Source organism: Triturus cristatus, chromosome 2_2 (assembly GCF_964204655.1).
Source record: "Triturus cristatus chromosome 2_2, aTriCri1.1, whole genome shotgun sequence".
NCBI classification, from domain to species: domain Eukaryota; kingdom Metazoa; phylum Chordata; class Amphibia; order Caudata; family Salamandridae; genus Triturus; species Triturus cristatus.
The window spans coordinates 859,949,376-859,972,674 of NC_140582.1; the positions used below are offsets into that span (position 1 = coordinate 859,949,376).

At 45.5% G+C, this 23,299-nt stretch overlaps 1 protein-coding gene across 1 annotated transcript in view; it reads right to left on the reverse strand.

Moving 5' to 3' along the window:
• WDR19 (WD repeat domain 19) overlaps positions 1-23,299 on the reverse strand; it is a 992,607-nt gene that overhangs the window by 659,523 nt on the left and 309,785 nt on the right. The window contains exon 15 of the mRNA XM_085642250.1: positions 10,369-10,518. Coding sequence (XP_085498376.1) covers positions 10,369-10,518 — 150 coding nt within the window. The remainder of the gene's footprint in view (positions 1-10,368; positions 10,519-23,299) is intronic.

Genomic DNA, 23,299 nt, shown 5'->3' on the forward strand with positions numbered 1-23,299 from the left:
TATGCCGGTACAGAGGGTTAGTTATATCAGAGACTAGCAAACAATAAAACGTTGGTTGATGGTTATTAGTAGGGTCGGTACCAAGGTTACAAAACAACGCAGGCTAGGTTGGAATAGTATGCGATAGTTATCCCAATGTCGTCAACAGTGTGGTAAGTCTTTGTACACCAACTGTAACACTAGGCAGTGTATCTATCTGATCACCTGCCCTTGTGGTCTACAATATATAGGGATGACCATGCGTCCGGTCAAAGTTCGCATTACCGAACATAGAAGTAACATTCGTTGCCAACGAGCCACTACGAGGATGTACAGACACTTTACAGAGACTCAACATTCCCCAGATTCCCTACACTGGATTGTATTGGAAGCTCACCAACATATTTCCAAACAATCTCTATTCAGGATTGAACAGAGATGGGTACACAGATTAGCGAGCCACACTGAGGGTTTGAATGATGATATCCCATGGAGTTCCATCTCTTAATCATCCTGTCCAATAGTGCCACTATTACCGCACTATATGTAATATAGGCTATCTACCATTAGTTGGCATATACGTTGGCACTACTTCATTGGTACTGGTCCCTTTTTCGTACAAAGACTTACTGCTGATGGTGCTTTGACTAACCAGTCGTCGAGGTAAGGAAATACTTGGCGTTTCTGCTTCCTTAGAACCGCTGCCACTGGAGCCAGGCATTTTGTAAAAATTCTCGGGGCTGACTTCAGGCCAAAAGGCAGTACCTTGAATTGGTAGTGTTCTCCGGCCACCATGAAACAAAGGTACTGCCTGTGGGAAGGATAGATGGGGATATGAAAGTACGCATCCCGTAGGTCCAATTTGGTCATATGATCTCCTGGGTTTAATAGCAGCAGAATATCTTGGAGGGAAATCATTCTGAAGGATTGCTTCTAGAGGTAAGTATTTAGGGATCTGAGGTCCAAAATAAGGCGCCATTGGAGAACGTTTTTCTTGACTAGGAAAAACCAGGAATAAAATCCCCTTCCTCTCTGGGAATTCGGTACCGGTTGTATTGCTCCCTTTCGGAGCATTGTCCGAATTTCTCGACTTATCTGATGCAAGTATTTGACCTCTTGGTGTTTTGGTGGTGTACAAGGGGGAGTTTGCAGAAGCCCTAGAGTGTGTCCGAATTGTATTATGTTGAGGACCCATTGGTCCGTAGTTATTTGCTGCCAATCTTGAAGATGATAAGAAATTCTTCCACCCAGGGGAACATACGACATTAGAGGAATAGGTGTAGCCGGATTCAGAACATTGTCATTGTCGACGGGTATTGTCTTTCCCCTGACGACCTCCTCGACCTCTAGGAGTAGATTTTGTGAAACCTCCTGTTTGTCGCTGCGAATACTGTTGACGGTATGGCTGAGATGAGGTGGAGTAAGAAGTATACCGGCCTTGTTGGTAACCTCCTCTATAGGAGGATTGGAACCTACCTCTTGAGCCACGAAAAGGAACTTTCCTATACTGCAATGTTCCCAGTGATTTCGCCGTTTCTGTATCTTTTTTGATACTCTGCAAGGCCTCGTCAATGTGCTTCCCGAACAAATCTTCTCCATTGAAGGGAAGGTCCAAGATCTTATTATGGACTTCGGGCTTAAAAGCTGTTGCTCTCAGCCATCCTTGTCGGCGTAAGACTGCCACTCCCCCCAAAGATCTGAAGGCCGTGGTCGCAATGTCCATTGCACAATCTATGACTTCAGCCGAAGTCCTTTCACCTTCTTGGAAGATTTTTCTGGCTTACTGTCTGTCAGCCTCAGGAATGCTGTCTATGTAAGGTGATAGGTCGCACCACATTTGCCTATCATACCTGCCCAGGATGGCCAGGGCATTCGCCGCCTTCACTAGAAGGTCAGACATGGAAGAAAACCTCTTCCCCACATTGTCCAGACGCCTACCCTCTCTGTCGGGAGGTGTTGAGATTGGAGCTGACGGATTTCTTGACTTTTGCTGAGCCGCCTGGGTTATAACTGAGTCCGGCTTGGGGTGGCCTAGTAGACAAGCTGGAGCATCCAAGGGCGCTTTATATTTCTTGTCCAGTCTGGCGAGTACTGGAGTAACCGTTGCCGGTGTCTCCATGACCTTGAGACCTTCTTCCCATAAATGACTGACAATCGGGAGATATCGAACTGTCTTGCGAAACGGCTCCTTGAAATCATACAAGAAGCATTCTGTTTTGTCTGATGACATAGTGAACGCAAATCTCTGCGCAGCTCTCTCCATTAGATTATGGAACCCCCCGATGTCCTCCGGAGGACAGGTCTCGGTGAAGGAGATGAAGGGGACGGAATGAGATAATCATCCCATTCTTTACTAGGGTCTGTTATCTCCCCCTCTTCCTATTCATCATCATCAGAGGTCTCTGGAGCCGGTTGTGGTAAAGGTGATATAGGCAAGGACTCAGGTAAAACCTCTTGCCTTCGCACTGGCGTACATGGAATAGAGTGTGATGTAGTCACTGGTATCCTTTGGGAAGTATGAGGTAAAGGATGCCTCCTTTTAGAGTTATCCAACATAAACTGAAAATCCGTCAGCAGTGAAGATGGGACGCTCACCATTTCTTCCTGATAGTGTTGCTGGGGACGAACTTGAAACCCCCCATATTCATCTTCCCAGTCATCTTCCTGGCATTTAACATGTAATTGCGAGGGGCTACTGGCGTAGCCAAAGGGACCATCATTATCCTCCTCCTGTGAGTCTTCTTCCTCTAACAGATGGGATGGTACTAGAGGTGTTACCTTGCTTGGAGATGTAATATCCGGGGTAATCCTCCTCTTCCTGGTAAAATCCCTTTTTTCTGGGGGTTTTTCTCTCGTTGACGAGCCCGTCGATGAGATTGCCGTGGAAATCGCCGACGAAACCGTCGTCGCCGATGCTGCCGTCGACGCTGCCGTTACGGTCGCTGACAATCCTGTTGTCACTGTCGTCGACGATCCCGTCGACGACGTAGTGGTGGTCGTCGTCGATGTCGTCATCGTCGACGCTCTCGTCGACGAAGATATAGGTTTAATAGTGATTTTTACCTCACTTTTCTTTGTCAACGACGCTACTTTGTTCGTCGACGATCCAGCTCAAAGGAGACTTCCTAGCACAACGTGCGGTAGAAAATCTGAAGGGCAGAAGGTTCTCTCAGGAGGGTTCTAGAGGGTGAGAGGCTCTGATTGGTTCAGAGACAAGTTAAGTCCTTTTTTACATAACGAAGGTTATGGGTTGCAAAGGAAAATGGGCCTAGGCCTTTTTTCAGTTTGCTATACTACTAAGCAATGCTTTTTTATGTACCGGAGACTCCCGTCTCGACGACGGGGAATGATTCAGGCATGTGAATCTATGAAAGCTCCAATACTGGAGTAAGTGTTTCTGTACCCACAATAATGTGCTGCATAGGTAAATACATATAAGGTCCAAAAGCCGAGACCGATTGCATTGCAAATGCTTGTTACTTTTGCTGGCATTGTCTGCACACCTGTACTGTGTTATTGTCTAAAACTTTAAATTAAGTTTCTAAAAAAAAAGAAAATTGGGCTTTTGTCAACAGCAGGCCTATTCGGTTTCAAATTGTGGGCAATGAGGTTGGTGTCACATAGTGATAAAGAATTTCTCACCTGACTTCACATGGACATGCACACCTCTCCTGGAGTCCAGCTGCCACAGTGCCAGTTATGCACTGCTGGGGAGTTCCCAGTCAGTAAGTCCTCCAGGGCCTGGTGTCAGAAGGGCAGGCTTCAGCAGCTCTTAAAAGTGACACAAGGTTCTTATAGCGCTCTTCCACTGTTTGGTCATCGGGAGCAAGGGATTGAAGGGGGGCGTGATACTGTAAATATGTGAATGTCTAATCCAAGTTCCCCATTCAGCAGCAAAGTCATGCACCTGCTAGGCCTTTCACGCAGGCTAAAAAGACACCAAAATGCCGACAGAACAGGAGAAAAGTGCACACGCAAGTGGCCTGGCTCAGACCAAGGCCCCATACTACACGTGCACACTGAACAGAGGTTGCTGCAGGACTCCCTCAGCCCGCCCTCTCACAGCAACTAAACCATAGGGCGGGTGGAGACTGCTTTATCTTTGTGCCTGCGGTTGCTACCTTATACATTGACCTTCCTTGCGCTGCCTCTTGCTCTGCTGTACTTATCCCGCCTTGGGCCACATCAGCCAATGCCCCAGTAGAAGCCATACTTAAAATGGCCACGCCCACCGTCATGACATCACTAAACTGGATGAGCCTCAAAGCCTAATCACTCCATATGTCCATCTGGCACATGCGTAGTTGCCTCAAACCCCAAAAATTTCGAGGACTGTTTTTGATTATAATACAGGCAGCCAGCTCTATGATGAGCATCTTCCCAGTATTTTACTTTTGCTGCCGACTCCCAGGAAACTTATAGAGCAACATCCCTTATAGCTCCTATTACCATTCTCCCATGCCATGCTCAGTACTGGAGGGGGCCCCCTGGAGCACGGGGCCCCCCCCCCGCACCGCAGGGGGCTCCGGGGGCTATTGTAATCCCCCTGGAGGGGGCAGTGTAGAAATTAAGATGAAGAATAGGGAACAATGGTATATCTCGACCCTTGATACCATACTTAGGGGACTGAATACCAAAGAAAACTGGATGAGGATTGCTATATATTTCTCTTTTAGGGTAAACAGTGTTTACAGGACTAACATGTATGTGACTGATCAGAGATGTCCTAGATCAATATATTGAGATGTCGGTTTTACACAATCCATACCGCCATTTGGAATAGCGAAAGAAGAACTCCGGTTTTATTTTTGTTTTGTTTTTATTACCACCATATGGCCCAAATATTAAGAAGTATCAATAGATATGACAGGTTGCACTTAAGGGCGATGTTCGTTCATGGGCCTACACGATATGCTTAGAGCGATAAAGATCGCTGAGCTAGCTTGCTGAATGGCCGAACAGGAGAGTGACAATAACGTTTTTACACTTGTTGAAACCGAGTTACGCGATCGGGCGTAATGACGTGAGCACGCATGTAGGAATAAAGATAAAATGGCAACCAAAACACGGGGCGTGTATCTATTGTATCGACCACGATCCAGGTCATATACCGGGGACAGCGAATCGTCTGAGTTTAGAGGTATGAGTTTCCACCGTGCGGGTTCTACTCCGATTTGCGATTCAAGGGCCACTTTACATTAATAGATCGACACAGGTTTGATCGGAGGGTGGAATGTAGAGGCAACGTGTCAAACTGGGGATTAGCCCAACAGTGTATCTATTAGGAAGTTTTTTCAATGGGCACCCATTTGGTCGTTTGTTTATTAAGAGATGAACCTCCTTGAGTATTTTGGATTCAGCAGATATTGTAGTGACATTCTTATGCATTGTAACATGCAAAGTCACCACAGTGATAGATGTTGACTCATTCAGACAAGGCACCCATTGTGTCGTTTATTATTAAGAAATGAATCTCCTTGAGTATTTTGGATTCAGCAGATATTGTAGTGACATTCTTATGAATTGTAACATGCAGAGTCACCATAGTGATAGATGTTGACTTATTCAGACAAGGGACTCCGGTAGCCATTACTCTAAATAGGGATACGTGTATGAGTTGGAGGCACCGTAGAATTATATTGAAAAAGGTAGAATTATGAAGAGGCGTATATTCTTAGTAGATAATACTGAGACATCGTTCCGTTTGTGTTTATTTAGCCACGAATAACGCCACCCCGCTATCAGAAGGACGTGATAGTCGAAACGCGCCTCTGATGAGATAACGGTGAGAAATTTATAATTTGACTAATATCCTTCAACTAAAAACAGATAATGTAAAGTAATGGACTGATACAATTAAAAGGGTTTTTTACATCTTTTAAAACTAGGAAGGTCTATACCTTAAAGAAAAATCATGGGTGTCATATTGAGACAGACTCCGAATTTAACACTCCTTTATAAACCTTGAGGTGAGATATTAGTTAACGACAGTGAGCTATAACATTCACTGGCTTAGACTCGTGGGATTTATATTTATTTTAATATTCACCTAATAGGGGACTAAAATATATCACGTTAGAAGTAAAGAGGAGGTCGTTTTGTCACCGTGGACAATCTGCTTTTAATCAAAGTATGTATATCTGTTTTTAACTAATTGAGTAACAACATCATAAGTAACAATTCCCCTTACGAGTCTTCTTGATACTTTCAGAAGATCCAAGTAACTGCATCACTTGCTCCACAATACATTGGGAGTACCTCTCACTGAAGTGCAGTTGCACCGGTGAGTAAAAGATTGCAGTTGGGTATGACATATGAGAGTAGTATGTGAAACATGTGAAGTATTGATAACCTCAACCGTGGAATAATTGGAGCACTTATAACATTGATTATAACACAGATATATTGTAATGCATATATACTATATTTAAAAATAAAAAAAAGGTGTGAGTAGATATATATGTGAGCCAATGGCCAGGATGAAATGTAATAATAAGATTGTGGTTTTTATTTCTCATCTATACAAGATTTATTTTTAGTTTTGTTTATGAACAGTTGTAACAATGAAATGTACTAAAAAGATCGCTATGTTTGTTTTGATCTCATACTAGGTGAGATTAAGCCATTTTAAGGAGTAAAATATCTTTACTTGTCCTGATGAAGGTGGTCCTATTGGGAGTGTACCACTGAAACGCGTCCACGCAGAGCTTTTGTTAAATTTGAACAATTCAGCAGTTAAACAGGGAAGCAAGGCCCGTGCACTCTGCTGTTTATAATGGACCCAAATTAACGTTTTTCAAGACAGAGTCTATTGTCTGTGATCATTCTCCTTTAGGGATATTGCAACTATTGAGAATTGTGTTCTTTGATGTAGGTCTTTTTTTTTTTAAAGTGTTTTTAATATACTGTCATTATATAAATTGTACACAGACAGGTTTTTATTGATTAAAATACATATATATTTTGTATACTTTGGTGTTATATAAGTGCTTTGATACTTTCAAAGTGAGGGATGATGCTTTTTGGTGGATTGAGTGTTTACGAGGTATGAATGGCACAATATAGGTCCTGACCAAAAGGAATCATTTTCTTAACCTCATGGTTATTGGGAGCTCCATCTCTTTGGTGTATAGAGCCCCCTCTCCTTGATTTCAAGGTACACATATTTAAAGCCAGGAAATGCAATGAGCGCAAAAAACATCAAACACCAAGAAGAGAACAGTGAATGAGCTAATCGGAAATTACAATTTGATAGGTCAACTGACACATTAGGAAAATGTTAGTAAGATTTGGGTTCAATGGGTGGATAGCTGGAAGGGAAACAAGTGGACTAGGCATGAGCTTATTAGAGGGTCCAACATGTCAGGCTTGTGCGGGGGGGGGGGGGGTTCACAACATGTGAAGCTTTGTACAAGAATCTATCCCTTATGAGGTGTTCCGAATTGAAATGTAAAATATAGATCATCCAGTTTTATGGACATTTTTGATACTGTATTGGCTGGAAAGAGATCAGTGGAAGTCCAACCTGCCCAAGAGGGTAGTGAAGGCCAATAGATATGGCTGTATATCCGCATAGAGGTTGGCGCCAACATTAGCAAGGAAATCTTTGCTATCATTAACAAGTTCATCACGCCTGCAACCTCCTCTAACATCAACATCCTCATAAGACCTTTGCAAATGCTCTCAGAGTTCTTCTGTAACAAAATCACATCCACATGCAGCAACATTGACCCTCAACTAGACTCAGTCGTCCTCGCTAGTTATCTACCCATCTTGTCCACAGAACTGACCCTAACCACGTGATCAACCGTCACCAGGAATGAGATCACCACTACCATGAAGTCTATCTACTCCGGGGCCACATCCCACCCCTGGCCTCACCACGCCTTCACCAAAGCACTCACAGCCATCTGTTAAGCTCTTCCCAGAAACATGCCACGGTCACTACTCTGCTCAAGAAACCTTCTGCGGACCCAGCCTCTATCACCAGCTACAGACAGATCTCTCTCCTGTATCCAGCAAAGCTCCTTAAGAAGCAAATCAACAGATGCCTCATCAGTCACATCATCAACCACCAGCTCCTCGGCACCAAGCTATCCAGCTTCAGGTGCAACCATAGTACAGAAATAGTACTCATTGCTGCCACAGAAGACATTCATATGATCATGGACAGAATAGACACAGCGGCTCTCATCCTGTGGACCTCTCTGTAATCTTGACAACGGTCTTACACCCCATCCCCATCAGACACCAGATTGGCATCCAAGGACCTGCTCTCTGACAGCTCTGCTCCTTCTTGACGAACAGAATGCATGCTGTCAACCTGGCACCATACCCCTCACAAGCCCACAAACTCATCTACAGAGTGCCTCAAGGTTCGTCGCTCAGCCCCACCCTCTTCAACACTCACATGACCCCACTGGCCAATGTCATCTGTGCACACAACATCAACATCCTCACCTACAGTGAAGAGATGAAGCTCATACTCTCCCTCTTGGACAAGACTGCCTACACAAGGAACCAGTTCGCCACCTGCATTGCCGAATCAGCCCTCTGGATGAAGGCCACCTGTCTTCAACTCAACACCGATAAGAAAGAAGTGGTGATCTTCGGAAAGAACATCTTACCATGGGGCTCTACCTGCTGACCGGCCGACTTTGGACCCACACCAACCCCCAGCCAACAAGGCAGGAACCTTGGGATCATCATGGACAACAAGTCGGACATTATGACCAGGCAAATCAATGATGTCACTGCATACTTTTTCCACCCCCTGAAGATGCTGTGGAACCATTTCAAATGGCCCCCAAACACTTGAAAAATATCACTCATACCCTCATTGTCAGCAAGCTGGACTATAGGAATGCCCTCTAAGCCGGAATCATTATGCAACTCAGATGACCACAAACCATCCAGAACTTAACAGCCAGACTCATCCACATCCTCATCCTCCCATGCAGAATACACATCACACCTCATATCAGTGCTTCCTGATACACAAACATGCTTAGCTCAAACTCCCCACTCACACATTCAAGACACTGCGCAACATGGCAATGGCTACCTGAACAGCCACATCTCCTTCAATCAACCACCCAGAAACCTCCTCTCCGCCAGACTCCAAGCATCCACAGAAACAAGGCTGGAGCTGGACCCTTCTCATATATCATCTCTGAATTTTGGATCGACCTACCACTACACATCATAACCTCCTCCACACTTCTTGAGTTCTGCAAGAAGTTGAGTCCCGGTTTTTCAAATAACCACCTGCCATAGGCAAGTCTTAGCACACACACCTGTCCAGCACCAGGATACCCTCATAGGTGATAGTGCACTTTACAAATGACCTTAACATAACTTGAGCCAGCGTCACAGTTGACAATATGTCAGTCTGTCCATCAGTCAACTTTAACCAGGGCTTACAGTATGTAAAAATGTTTATCTTGCTGCCCGGGCAACTAATGAAGTGAGCCACTTACTAAAGATTACTGAATTCCAAACCTCTGTTGTGAGCCAAGATAAGGGTTTCGTTGAAGGCATACTACTTTTTATCCTTCTTCTGTCTTAGGGAGCAGTTCAATGGTATTTGCGCTAGTGCACACTGCATGTGCAACTGAATTTTGCCAGTTCCAATCAAACAGTATGCACATCAGAGTAGCTTTGAAATATTTTAGTCAGCTGGATAGACGGGTGCCTCGTTCAGAAAGTGTGGGAGCATTCCCCATCCACAATAACAAATGCCATTGTCAGCCTTTTGTTTTATTTATTGTAATTGTATATGTTGAAATCTAGTGGCTGAACACTAAGGCTACTGGCTTATCTCATCCCATGGAAACACTAACCTTGTCCCTGAGCATTGCTAGTCATGTCAGGATTATCACATCCATGTGCAGCAACATTGACCCTCAACCAGACCCGGTCGCCCCTAGGTGTGTGTTTTCACCACATAAATGTCCCTCTTTTCCTCTGAAGATTCCAAAACTTCGCTTTAGGGATTGATACTGGCAAAAACAGAAATAGAGTAGTCTAGGAACTATGTTGACATGTGTGCCCTTTTCCAACATGTTGGAAAAAATATTTCTCTAGTATTAAGATGCTGGCAAGCTTGAATTTGTAATAAAATGACTAATTGCTGAAATATTAATAAAAAGATTTTCAAAAAATAAATCTCTGTTCCCATTAAATGTATAGTTTGCGACGAATGCATGAAAATGTCAAAGCTTGAATTTGTGAAGGACGGAAATTAACAGTTAGAATAAGAAGATTCTAAAAGTGGAACATAGCAAAATATGTATTACATACATTGTACAACTAAACATACCATGCACTGGGAAATACAGCCTAGACCAATACAAAAGACATGACAGGTTTAATTGACTCGTGACTTACAGGACAGTAGACAAAGCCATCACTTTTTTCATCAATGAAAACTAATCGTGTCCCCGAGGGATCTGGGAAAACTTTTCTCACGCCAACTGTGTGCCGATATTCATTCACATACTGCCAGTCTTCTATGTAGAAATACTGAATAACTCCAGTCTTATGAAATAGAAAAGAGATACATCATATCAAATTAATGCATAGAAAAGATGGGGATATATGCAACACATTTTACCGGAAACTAATCACTGTAATGTCTTAGTTTTGGAAAGGGGCTATTTAAAAAATAAAATAAAAAAACATTTCTGCTACAAAATAGATTGTCTCAAGAAAATATTGATAACAAATCTCAGCAAGTGAACATAGTTGGATACCATTATCGATCTCCTAAGAGTCAGAATAGTTAAGGCCGCTGTTAGCAATAGCTAGTGAGAAGGTACAATTGTTGCAGGCCATCAAGAGGCTATTAAATGTATTTAGACCGGTAACTGCTGAATGATTAAAAGGAACAAGTTACTTACCTTTGGTAACGCTTTTTCTGGTAAATACAGTAGGACTCCTCACTGAATATATCTTGAATAAACTCCTGGAATCACCACCCTTAGCAGGTTCTACGATATAGTTCCCAGTGGATCTACTGCTATATGCAAATACATCCCCAGCATTATGCTGCCCTATGTTGTTAGGTCTTGACATTTGCATCCTCTTGGCCAGTAGTAAAGGGTGGATTTGGGTCACTGGAAGTAGAGAAGAATGGCAGGTTAGACCCACCTGTAATTGAGATCTTACCCAAACTGTTAAGCAGCACACTTTATTTTTTGGAGCATTTTAACTCTTCTGAATGTGTGCTGAAAATGTACCCATATTTACACAGAAGATGTATTTACTTAATTTTTAGAACTTTTTAGCTGCATAACATCATAGTACCATAGAGCTGTAGTATGCCTTTGCAAAATAATCAAAAGTATTAACCTATTTTGATTATTTGCAGGTGCCTTCTAATTTTATTCAGCAGATCCAGGCACAATTGTTTTGCAGCTAGATAATCTAAGGCACACCACAAGATGAATGAAGGCAACCTGTGGAGAAGGAAAGATGTGTTTTTTTAACAGATGTCTTAAGAAAGAGGGTTATTAGTTGGGAAGCATGTGAGCCCTCCACAAGAAATAAGTCTGCAACCTTCTGACTGCTGGGAACCAAATACCCCCTTTGTAGCACTTGATTGTTTCAGGGTAGCAAGGCAGAGCAGTCCAAGGCCTGCTCTGTGGGGGAGATGTGGGCGAGTACCCCAGTCCACAGGCACGCAAAAAACAATACCCAATAAATCATTGTCCGGTTAGAGCTTTAATTACACACACACTACTCAACACTGCATTAATTCGTAAAAATATACAAGTCTGCAGCTTGAAACACCTTAGGTGACACCCTCTTCAACAGTTCACACACTGAGCCCTAAAACCATAATACCCCTTCTCATATACTAGAAACAATATAATGGAGTGTAGCTATCAGACGTAAGGCCTACTGGGGTAGTCAAAGTGTCACCCCATTATTTATTTTTATTTTTTTAAAGAAATTTTATTGTTTTCACAACAAATACAACCAAAGGACATGAAATCAGATCGTATATACAATTCAGTAGACAAATCACCACACATAGTCACCATTTCTATAAGTAGGCCTAGATCGGACGCCTTGAAACCTTCAGTATCGCCCACCCTCCCTTCCTCCCCCTCAGCTTCCCTAGCCATCTGAGTCAGAAGATTCCTCATCAGAAAGAGGTGGCGGGTCACATATGTTACCCCTATACTTGTTCCATGCTCCCCACACTCTGACCCACTTTCGAGGACAACCCCGCCTGATAAATACGGAACGCTCAGCAAACATAGCCCCATCCATCTCTTTCTTCCACATTGATAGCAACGGTGTCTCCCTCGCTCCCCATTTTTGGGCTATGTTCCGTTTAGCCATCATGTTCCCCAGCGTCACCCAGCCCTGCGCCTGGCGATTAAGATCCGTGGGCTCCCACACATTCAACAGACAGCGTCTGGGTTCCGGCAACAGTGACACCCCGCACACCTGCGACATCGTACGCAACACTCGCCTCCAGAAGAGTTGGAGAACCGGACAGTCGCAGATCAGGTGATAGAAGGTTCCCTCCTCCCCGCAACCCCGCAGGCAGAAGGGATGTGGCGCTCTGCCCAGTTTATGTAACAGGCTTCTGGTGAAATATGAACGATGTAAAATACGAAGTTGCACAAGACGCAGCCTTGAGGGTATACCCGCCTCGCGTGGTGAAGCCAGCGCCTCCCGCCAATCTGAGTCATCAAAATCGCCGACCTCGTCGGCCCATTTCTCCCGCAAGAGCCCCATAGGGTCCGGCAAATTGTTGATCAGTTTACGGTACGTGAAGGACGTGGCCCTCTTAGGCATGTATTCGGTCAACAACCTGTCTTCCAGTGGGGATGCCTCTGGAACCTGCACACCTGGGGTTAACTGTGCCGTCAGGGCATGTTTCATCTGTAGGTATCGGAACCATTCTGAAGGAGCCAGCTCATATTGTTGTTGTAAGCGAGCGAATTGGACAACCTCCCCTTTGTGCCACACGTCGCCTATCACCGAGATCCCGATAGCGTCCCAAGCGTCAAAGCCCTTGCTGTCCCTGAGGCGTCCCAGTCGCTTCGTGTCCCAGAGAGGCGTAAGCTGCGTCAGGACTCCGCGCCAACCCAGCCTGGCCTGTGCCGCATGCCAGATAGACACAGTCTGTCGCAGAGGGCCAATCAGCTGTGGGGTCAACCGGGCATCGTATAATGGGGTTAGCAGACCCCTTTCACCTAGTATATCCCTATCTGCCTTGAACGCGGGATCCGACTGAGGCGCATGGAGCCACTGGTTGATCACCTTAAGCTGCGCCGCCCAATAATATAGCTGGATATCTGGGAGCGCAATTCCCCCATCGTACCACCCACAGACTAGTTTTGCTTGTGCAATGCGCGCTGGTTTGTTGCCCCAGAGTAAGTTAGAGACCTGCGCTGCTACCGCACGGAAGTAGGCCGGCGGCACCGGGTATGGAGTATTTTCCAACACATAGAGAAACCTCGGCAGGGCCATCATTTTAAAGAGCGCCGCTCTCCCCACCAGGGTCAAGGGCAACGTTCCCCAGTGCCGCACATCCTGCTTGAGGCGGTCCAATTGAGGGCTTAAGTTGTGCCTGAAAAATTCCAGCTGATCCAATGCAACGTGCACCCCCAGGTATTTGAATGACCCCTCCGCCACTTGTATCTGACAGCCCTCGGACAGTCGAGGGGGGGGGCCCCTCAACACCATGAGGACCAACTTCGACCAGTTGATCGTATAGCCGGATGCCCGGCCGAACACCTCGCAAATATTAAGCAATGTGAGGATGGATCGCCTCGGGGAAGATAAGTAAAGCAGTATGTCATCCGCGTATAGGGAGACGCGGTCTTCCCAATTCACCGTCCAGCGAAGGCCCCTCATCATAGGCTCCCACCGTATCCATGTCGCGAGAGGCTCGAGCACTAGGGCGAAAAGCAGCGGCGAGAGCGGGCAGCCCTGACGCGTACCCCGCCCCAGGGGGAAATCCTCCGACATATGCCCGTTGGCCGCGACATGGGCCAGCGGCTTGGTGTATAGGAGTCGGATCCAGGCACAGAATTTCGGCCCAAACCCCAGATGAGACAATACTGCGAAGAGAAAGGGCCACTCCACCATATCGAATGCAATGCGGGCATCAAGGGAGAGAATGACAGCGTGTTCCTGCAGTCGGTCCACTCGGGCCAGCACGCTATGTAAGCGCCTCAGATTGTGGGAGGTACTCCTCCCGGGCATAAAGCCCGACTGGTCCGGGTGCACTATGTCAGTCAAATGAGGCGTGAGTCGGAGGGCCAACAGTTTCGCAAGGATCTTGGCCTCTGCATTAAGCAGTGAGATGGGGCGATAGGAGGCACATTGGTCCGCCGGCTTACCCGGCTTCGGTAGTACCACGATAGTGGCCGTTCGCTGGTCCGCGGGGAGCTCCCCCACCTCCAGGCCGTGTTTGTACATATTCAACAAGTGTGGGGCCAGCATCTCGGGCAGCCGTTGATACAGCTCAATCGGGATGCCGTTAGGACCCAGTGCCTTACCGGGTTGTAATGCAGCAATAGCCACCTGTAGCTCCTCGACCGTAAGTTCGGCCTCCAGGGACTCTCTAGCTTCAGGGGAGAACTTGGGCATCTGCAGGTCTCTGATATATGTCAGCGCCACCTCCACCGACATGGAGGAGTTGGAGGAGTATACCTCACGGTGTTACCCCATTATTAAAAGCAAAAATAGGTCATGATAAACCTATGCAATATCATAAAAAACCACTAAGGATGATACCATCTTGTCATAACATTAATTCATTAAAATACACACACACACCAATATATATATATATTTTCTTCCCACGAATATATAAAACGATCACAGAGGTTTTATCCACCACCAGCTGTTTAATTCTCAGTCAGTAACGCGTTTCACCTGGGTGTGAGCAAGCCTGCTGTGTCAGGTGAAACGTGTTACTGACTGAGAATTAAACAACTGGTGGTGGATAAAACCTCTTTGTGATCGTTTTATATATTTGTGGAAGAAAATTGAAAACCAGCGCTTTGCTGGTATACAACGATCTGCCTGCCTGGGGCGGGGGGAGACAGAAGGAGCAACTCGTTTTGGATAATATATATATACGTTTTACCTGCAACCTTTAGTCTGCGCACGAAAATGCTACACGTTGCCCCCTGGGGAGAGAGGAGGCAGAATTTGTTTTGCCTGTTTAAGGGGGACTAAGAACGGACTTTACCTGCTCAAGTGCTGCAGCGGCGAGGGAGTACCGGCCAACACTGTTTGGTAGCATCACATGGTGTAGTAGAATTCCCGTCACTGTATTGGGCTCTATCCGGACTCCAACGCCCATGATGCAGTGCAGCAGCAGGATCAGCGCAAGGTGCCTTACAGCTGTGAGGCATAGGAGGGGCCAGTGATCACGTGATGGTGTGATCACCATCAAAAACAACAGAGTAACAAACCCCTGGGAACAATGAGGACACTGAAATGGGCACTGAGGAAAGCCATTTACAGGCTGAAACGCATCTGCCCAGCGTTTCAGAAACCTTTGAATTGCCAGCGCGTTTACAGCAATAAAGCTGTTTTTAATCCCCCGGAGCTGTGTCACGCTTTTTCCTTCTGGAGAGAGACTGGTGGTATATGTTTGCCAGCTTGCAGGTGCTGGCTTGTGACCGCCCTCTCGGACTGGTGCAACGCGTTTTGCCTGCAACCTTTGGTCTGCGAACGAAAATGCTACGCGTCGCCCCCCTGGTGCCCCACATGTTGGAAACAGATGCACTAGGGAGAGAGGAGGCAGAATTTGTTTTGTCTGTTTAAGGGGGACTAAGGACAGACTTTACCTGCTCAAGTGCTGCAGCGGCGAGGGAGTACCGGCCAACACTGTTTGGTAGCATCACATGGTGTAGTAGAAATCCCGTCACTGTATTGGGCTCTATCTGGACTCCAACGCCCATGATGCAGTGCAGCAGCAGGATTAGCGCGAGGTGCCTTACAGCTGTGAGGCATAGGAGGGGCCAGTGATCACGTGATGGTGTGATCACGATCAAAAACAACAGAGTAACAAACCCCTGGGAACAACGAGGTCACTGAAATGGGCACTGAGGAAAGTCATTTACAGGCTGAAACGCGTCTTCCCAGCGTTTCAGAAAGCTTTGAATTGCCAGCGCGTTTACAGCAATGAAGCTGTTTTTAATCCCCCGGAGCTGTGTCACACTTTTTCCTTCTGGAGAGAGACTGGTGATATATATATATATATATATCTATACAGGATCCCAACGAACGACCACGGTGGGCCAAACAAGGGCACAGACTTCAGTTAAAGATACAATAAAGAAGATTTATGTCTTAGCATGTCAGGATGACGCGTTTCGACCACAAGCCTGTGTGTGTGCATTCATTAAAATACACGCACACCAATATATATATATATATATAATAGTGTGTGTGTATTTTAATGAATGTCATAGCAAGATACATCTATATATGCGGAAAAACAAAGGTTAAAGAGACGGTATAGGTAGGAAATAGAATTTTAAAAAACTTAAGAAATTCACAAAAAAACAAAGGTTACAGGGACGTTCTAGTTAGGCTCAGATTTTACTCGCACATAACCATAGAAATTCAGCAGTTATAGTTATCTCAAGTAACTATAACTCGTGTCCTATGTTAACTATAACTCGAACCCCGCCATGCACAGTTTTCTCATCAATACCTTCACTGCAAATGTTGCAGTGACATTATCAATGATGTCAAAGAAGATGCCATGAGTGATGTAATATGTGGAGTAACTACTAGTTCAAGGCGAAGGCATGAGTTAAAGTTACCTTAGGGCACGAATTATAGTTACTTAAGATAACTATAACTGTAACTGCTGAATTTCTATGGGTTTGTGTGTGTAAAATCTGAACCTAACTATACCATCCCTGTAACCTTTCGTTTTACAGTAAATTTGTACGTTTTTTAAAATTCTATTTCCTAACTAGCATGTCACTATAACCTTTGTTTTTTCTGTACATTTCTAAGGATTTTAATGCGATTTCCCAATTATAACATCCCTGTAACCTCTTTTTTTCAGTGAATTTCTATGTTATTTCCTAACTATAACGTCCCTGTAATCTGGGTGTATGAGTGGTTGTGTGGGTATGTAAGTGGGATTGTGAGGTGGCCGTCAGTGTGCGAGTGGCTGTGTGGGTCTGTGAGTGACTGTATGGGTGTGTGAGTGTGTACGGGGGTGTGTGAGTGTGTACGGGGGTATGTGAGTGCTCTGTGAATCTGTGAGTGGATGTGTGAGTGGTTCTCTGAATAGGTGTGTATGCCTATGTGTGTCTGCAAGTGAGTGTGCAAATGGGTGTGGACCCTTTGAGTGGTTGTGTGAGTGGGTGTGTATGTGGATGCATGAGTGGGCGTGTGACTGGCTTTGAGGGTGTGTGAGGGTGTGTGAGTGGTTTTGTGAGTGGTTGCGTGGGTGTTTGAGTCATTTGCCTGTGTGGGTGTGTGAGTGGTTCTCTGAGTGAGTGTTTGAGTGGCTGAACGGATGTGCGAGTATGTGAGTGATGTTTTGGGTCTCTGAGTGGGTGTGTGAGCGGCTGAATGGATATGTGAGTGGGTGTGTGAGTGGATGTGTGAGTGGGTGTTGTTTTTTCTTTAACTGGGATCTGGATCTGGGGATCCATTGCAGATTCACACGGGGGTTGAAGTAAGTGCCTCAGTGGTTTCGCAGATCCTCACATGCCCATAAAATAACATTTTTGGACAATTTCGTGCCCATGTGGGGTCCCTCACAGACTCCTTCTTCAGTCCCATGCGGTCAGGACACCTCCATCCTGACCTCTTATATCCTATTTATACTTAATCCCCCTCTTCCCGGGAACCATGTCCCGATTGACAAAATGGCAGCGGCAACTTTTCTCTCAGGTTGAGGCCAGCCAATCACGGCATTGCTGTTGGCGGGTGGATATGCAGATCCACTGGATCTAGATATAAATACATATTTTTTCTTTAATAACTCCAAAATTATTGAACAGATTTACACCAAATTACAAAGAGCACTCTTTCTGGACCAAGATCTAGCCTTTTGCCTAAATTTGGTGTAATTCCTTTCAGCGGTTCGGGCTAAACTCGTGTCTAAAATTCCAGTTAGAAATTGCATGGGGAAAACCACATTTGGGACTCCCCTTTTCTCTGCCCTGCATGAGGAATCCCGCTGAAACTTTCCAGAGAGCAGCCGTAGTGACTGGACACTAGTTTTGAACATTTAGTTAAGATTTGTCAAACAGCGCCAAAGTTATAAGCAAAACAAAAAATGGAAACTAGGTCCTAACTATAACTAGGGCTCCCGGTTTTCTGGTATATTTTTTTTTTTAACATTTCAGTCTGATTTTATGCATATTAATTTTTGGGCATCTTACTGATATTTATCCATGTTTTGTTTGTGTTTTGAGAATAAATAGAGCTGTAAAATAATATATGTCCATGTTTATTTAACTCTTAGATGTGCACTCATGGATGCCTGTCACATTTTAGCATATTAAGCAGCCACGTATAATAACTCAGTACACTCACAGGTACATATTAGCATTATACTACAAATATATGTTAACATATGCCTGTATTTAAGGAAATCTCATCCTGTTTTTTAAATCTCCATGCTGTCTATCTGCTCAGCTGTTGCCTGGAACTCATGAAGGACAGCATGGAGAGTCTCTCACAAGAAGCACCATTTTCAGTATTTTTCCGCTTATAAAAATAAATACAGACACATAGCTTTACAACATTTAATGTGCAGGAGTCTTTTTTTCCTCTTTTACACATACTGAAAAGCAGTGAGGGTCCAACAAAAAAGGTCCCTGCATCCAAAAGCCACCACACTAAAAATCTGTCTCCAGAAATACTTGAAATGTAGTTTGATTTCTCCCAGGATTATAAATATGTCACCCTGGGAGACATAGGGCAGCATTTTTAACTTTGAGAGGGGGCTCCTGAGGGAGGGAGAAGCTGCTCGACTCTGCCCCGGGTCCCTGATCAAACTTTTGGAGGTGCACCTGCCCTGCCTGCAGCACCATAGAGAACCAATATGCAAATTATTAACGTGCTCTAGATGATTCTGGGGGGCTCCTTTCACGAAGGCTATATTTTCTTGAACGTGGCACACTACGCAAAGAAAAATGCCTTTCCTTTTGCTTTATTTTATCAAATGCACTCTCATGCACACAACAAGCAGTAAACGTTTGGGAGATGTAGAGGCCCAAGCTTAAACGGCCAAATTGGCTCCCCACCAAGCTTTTTGTGTGGTGGTGGCATTCAGTTTCCTGCCTGCATCTGTGCAGGTAGGCTGTGAAAGTTGTGTGCCCTCAGCTTCCTCCAGACCTGTTCATGAGCTGTGGAGGAGGCACACTGCAGTGCTCCCTGGCCTTTGGCCTCCCTAGAAGCAAGTTTTTTGTAGTACTGCAGTGCTCACTATTCAGCTCTCGGCCTCCATTTTAGAAATGAGTGCAGCTGCACTTGTTGTTTCAGTTCCCAGAACAAGACGGGACTCTGAAGATGTTTTGTAGCAGAGCACGATAGTGCTCACTTTTTAGGTCTCGCCTCGCGAATGCAGCGCATACGCTGCTTCGCCTTGGCGAGACTATTGTTGTCGGTTAGGTGCGCAAAGGGAGACAAACCATGTGCGCGCACGGACAGGCGCCGTGCACGCGCATGGCGTCTCCTCTCTGCCTCACAAGCTCCCACCGCGCGCTCACACGCTCCCACCGCGCGCTTGATTCAGCTTTTAGCTTCACTGCGCGCTGCAACTATACAAGGCAGATACGCGCTTTTTCTATTTTGTTTCTCTTCCCATCGGCTGCCTCTCCTTCCAAAGCGTCACTTTACTGAGAATGTCTTGCAGTCCACCCCCTGCAGCCCTCCCGTCGCTGAGGTTGTGTTTAATGTCCTTTACCTATGACCAGCCCGCTACCCCACCTGCTTTGCCCCCACCCCCAAACTACTTTAATGTTACGGCTTTTCCTCTCGTTTTCTGCTCGATCATCTGACCTTAACCGACTCTATGTTTGTTGGAGGATTAAATGACTTTGCCCCGTTTGCTAAGCCGCCCGCACTCTTATTGTACTACTACCTATCCTGTGCATTGACCGACACCTGTCTCAAGCCTCGTCGCCGTCATTGTACACTCACCTGTGTTCACTTGAATGCGCCCATTTACCTACCTCACAGTGCATGAGAGCTATGTAAAACCGCTGCGTAATTATTAAATAATGATATAATTGCTATGAAGAGAACATTGAGACTATTGTTCCTGAAATGTTTGGTGTCGACAGCTATAAAGCAGATGCTTTAGTTTTCTTGATTACGGCCTATAACGTTAATAAAATGTTTTATTAAAGCGTCTCGAAGCAATGCAGATAATGTTGTGTGCTATTGATACAGCCCAGTCTGCGGCTCTGTAGAACTGTAAGTTAAAGGCCGGCCATGCATCCCAGCAGGTGAAGCTTTCTCCTCATCCCTGCCACCCAAAGTCCCCAAACCCCAGGGAGAGCCAAGGGCGTCTCCAAGGTCACCGCTCCCCGCAGCGCTGGCGTGAAATATTAGCTGCTGCAATGCTTGAGTTACACTCCCTGAGTGAACACCAGTTGTAATTGGGTCATAATAAAGTACGAGCCTTGTTTGTAAATCGCCCTGACATCCTATTAAGGATAGCTTGCAATACATAAGTACCCAAATATGAATATTATTTATTAGTATTATTGCTGTGCTAAATTTTGGCTCGTGCTAATCATAAGGTGACTGCACTGCGAAAGGTCACTTTGCAAAGTGAAAACTTAGGTCTGTTGGATGTGGCTACCGTGATGTATCTATGTTTGGCTGGGGGGATAACCCTGTTCTCGAGCTGCTGAAAGTAGATTCATCATCATACATCAAAATGTTTAAACAGTGAAACAAAGAATACCAAACTATTAGACGTGGAAATGCAATGTTATCCAACAGTGTATACTGTTTGGTAGCGCCTACTACTTGGGCTAAACTGTTTCTAGGCATTCTAAAATTCGGCCAACAGGAAAATTGAGCGGTTAGGTGGTAACGCGATTCTTTGGTCGAGCAAACACGGTGGATTTAGAGCCCAGGTGTCCTGGTTTTATAGGATACAAGTTATTAATGTGACCACAACTCGTCAACATATATACGTTTCACTTGGGGTGGTGGCAGGAGGAACGAGAAAGAGAGAGAGAGAGCGCGCTTGTGTGTGTGTGTTCGTGAGTGTGTGTGTGGGTTTGTATATATACTGTGGTGCATGGCTGCTGCCCCTCACCAGGATGTGGAGGGACAGCTCGTTGGCGTCGACTGAATATACTGTACAGGGACAGTCTGTTTTGCCTGGATGCCTACATTCACTCTGCGGTAACTGGGCTCTTTCTCTTCACCCTGAATGGATTTGGTGAGTCGTGACATGTGGGACTTGTGTGGTGCATTTTCTCTTTGTATGTTAGTACCTGGAGGTCCAGCTGTTACTTGGATTGTGTTATACACAGGAACATGCAGAACAAGGTGGAGGATCCCCTACATGTTGCCCTTATGGGCCTGGTAGCCCCCTTTCAGCTTCACATTGCAAGGTTGTGTGGCCATTCTGAAAGGACTGGCCATGTCCACATTGGCACTGTACCAGATTCAAGCTCTGCCAGGGATGAAAGCAATGCCTGAGGCTGGTGTGGCTTCCTGGGTAACTCAGCACCCAGATCTGCCAACCATGAGCTGTCCCAGCTTGAGATGTTTATTTTGTGATTGGTGGAATATATACCCCAGTGACCTGCTGTTTTGGATCCAATTTAGAAACATGCAAGACAATGCTCAGAGCATCCTGCCAGTCTCTTCAAGAATACTCATCCCTTGACTGCTTGTCGTATTTTCCCACCCCGAGTAAGTGGGTGGGACCGGGAGGAGGTACTACCCATCACTTGGTTAAAGTGATACATCTTTAAATTGGTTCTTTGCTGAAAAACAAATGCTTTTTTTTGTAAAAGCTCCCCAAACAGTGCTTTCATTTTAATGGCGGCCGAGCCCCTTTCTTTAGACGCTGCTCGTCTAAAGAAAGGGAAATGACGTGCAAGCGCGGCATGGGGTGCTTGGAAACAAAAACTATTTGCAATGCTATAGGTCTCGCATTTGCGAGAATTTAAGCTATTGTCATTTACAATGCCAATAACTCAAACTCTAGTAAATGCAAGACCTATTGCATTGCAAATGCTTGTTCTCCTGCTCGTTGGTGTCAGTCCCTGGAGAGATGAAGGCTCCCAGGGACAACATGGAAAAATCAAGGGGGGACGCCAAGCTGGCCCACTAGGTAATTTTCTTCCCAGGGGAATTTCCACAAGCAGCAAATTAAATGCTATGTGTGCCCAGACACTGCACTAAACTTCTCTCCATTTTTTCTCTGGCACCGATGGGCCATTTAAATCGATATTGGGCTAATTTTGCTCCTGGTGGCAGGCTTCAGCATTCCTAAGTGACCTCTTGGCCTTTAACCTCTCTTTTGCGCCTAGGAGGTACTTTTCTTCTTTGCTCCTCCTCCATTAAGAAAGAGCTCAGGGCCTGCCTTTAAGTTCTGGCCGTGACATACTTCTTGTTCAGCATCTGGTGTTCTCATCAGCTTGGAGTCACCTCCAGCTGCACCCCACAGTCCTCAAGGGACAAAAACCTTCCTGTATGCACTCTTCAGGTTTCACGGCCTCATTTAGACACTTGGAGGGGCTCTGAAGAGGGTTACCCCTCAAGGGAACTCTTCTACTTCGGGTTCCTATAACAGGTCCATCACTCTATTGCCCCTCAGTGGGTGCAAATGAGACAGTGCAACTGCCCAGGGGAGTTAGATTCACAGAGTCCCATTCTGCCCAAGTTCAGAGTGTCCCAGCTTTCCAGACAGGGGTCAGGTCTTCTTCAGGGTCCTGCAAAATCCATTGGTCCTCTCCTTTGTGCAGAGGTTTCTAAGGGAGAGTTGACAGTTGCAGAAGGTGGGCACCTCTGAGAGTTGACAGTTGCAGAAGGTGGGCACCTCTGACCAATCTTAGGATAACACATCACTCCACCCCTTTGCCAACCCTTCTGAACAGCATTTTGGGTCATTCCAATATGGGGACTTGAAGTTGTCTGTTGAAAGACTACTTGTAAGACTGTTAAATCACAACCCTTGCTGCCGGGTTCCTTCCTCCAAGGGGAACCCCACCTGTGATTGACTCCAGAGGTCTTGCCTTCTGCACACTAGTCCCACTTACTGAGCCCACACACATGCAAATGCATGTGTTCACGTACAGTCAACTCTCAGAAAGATCAGCTGCAAGAGAAC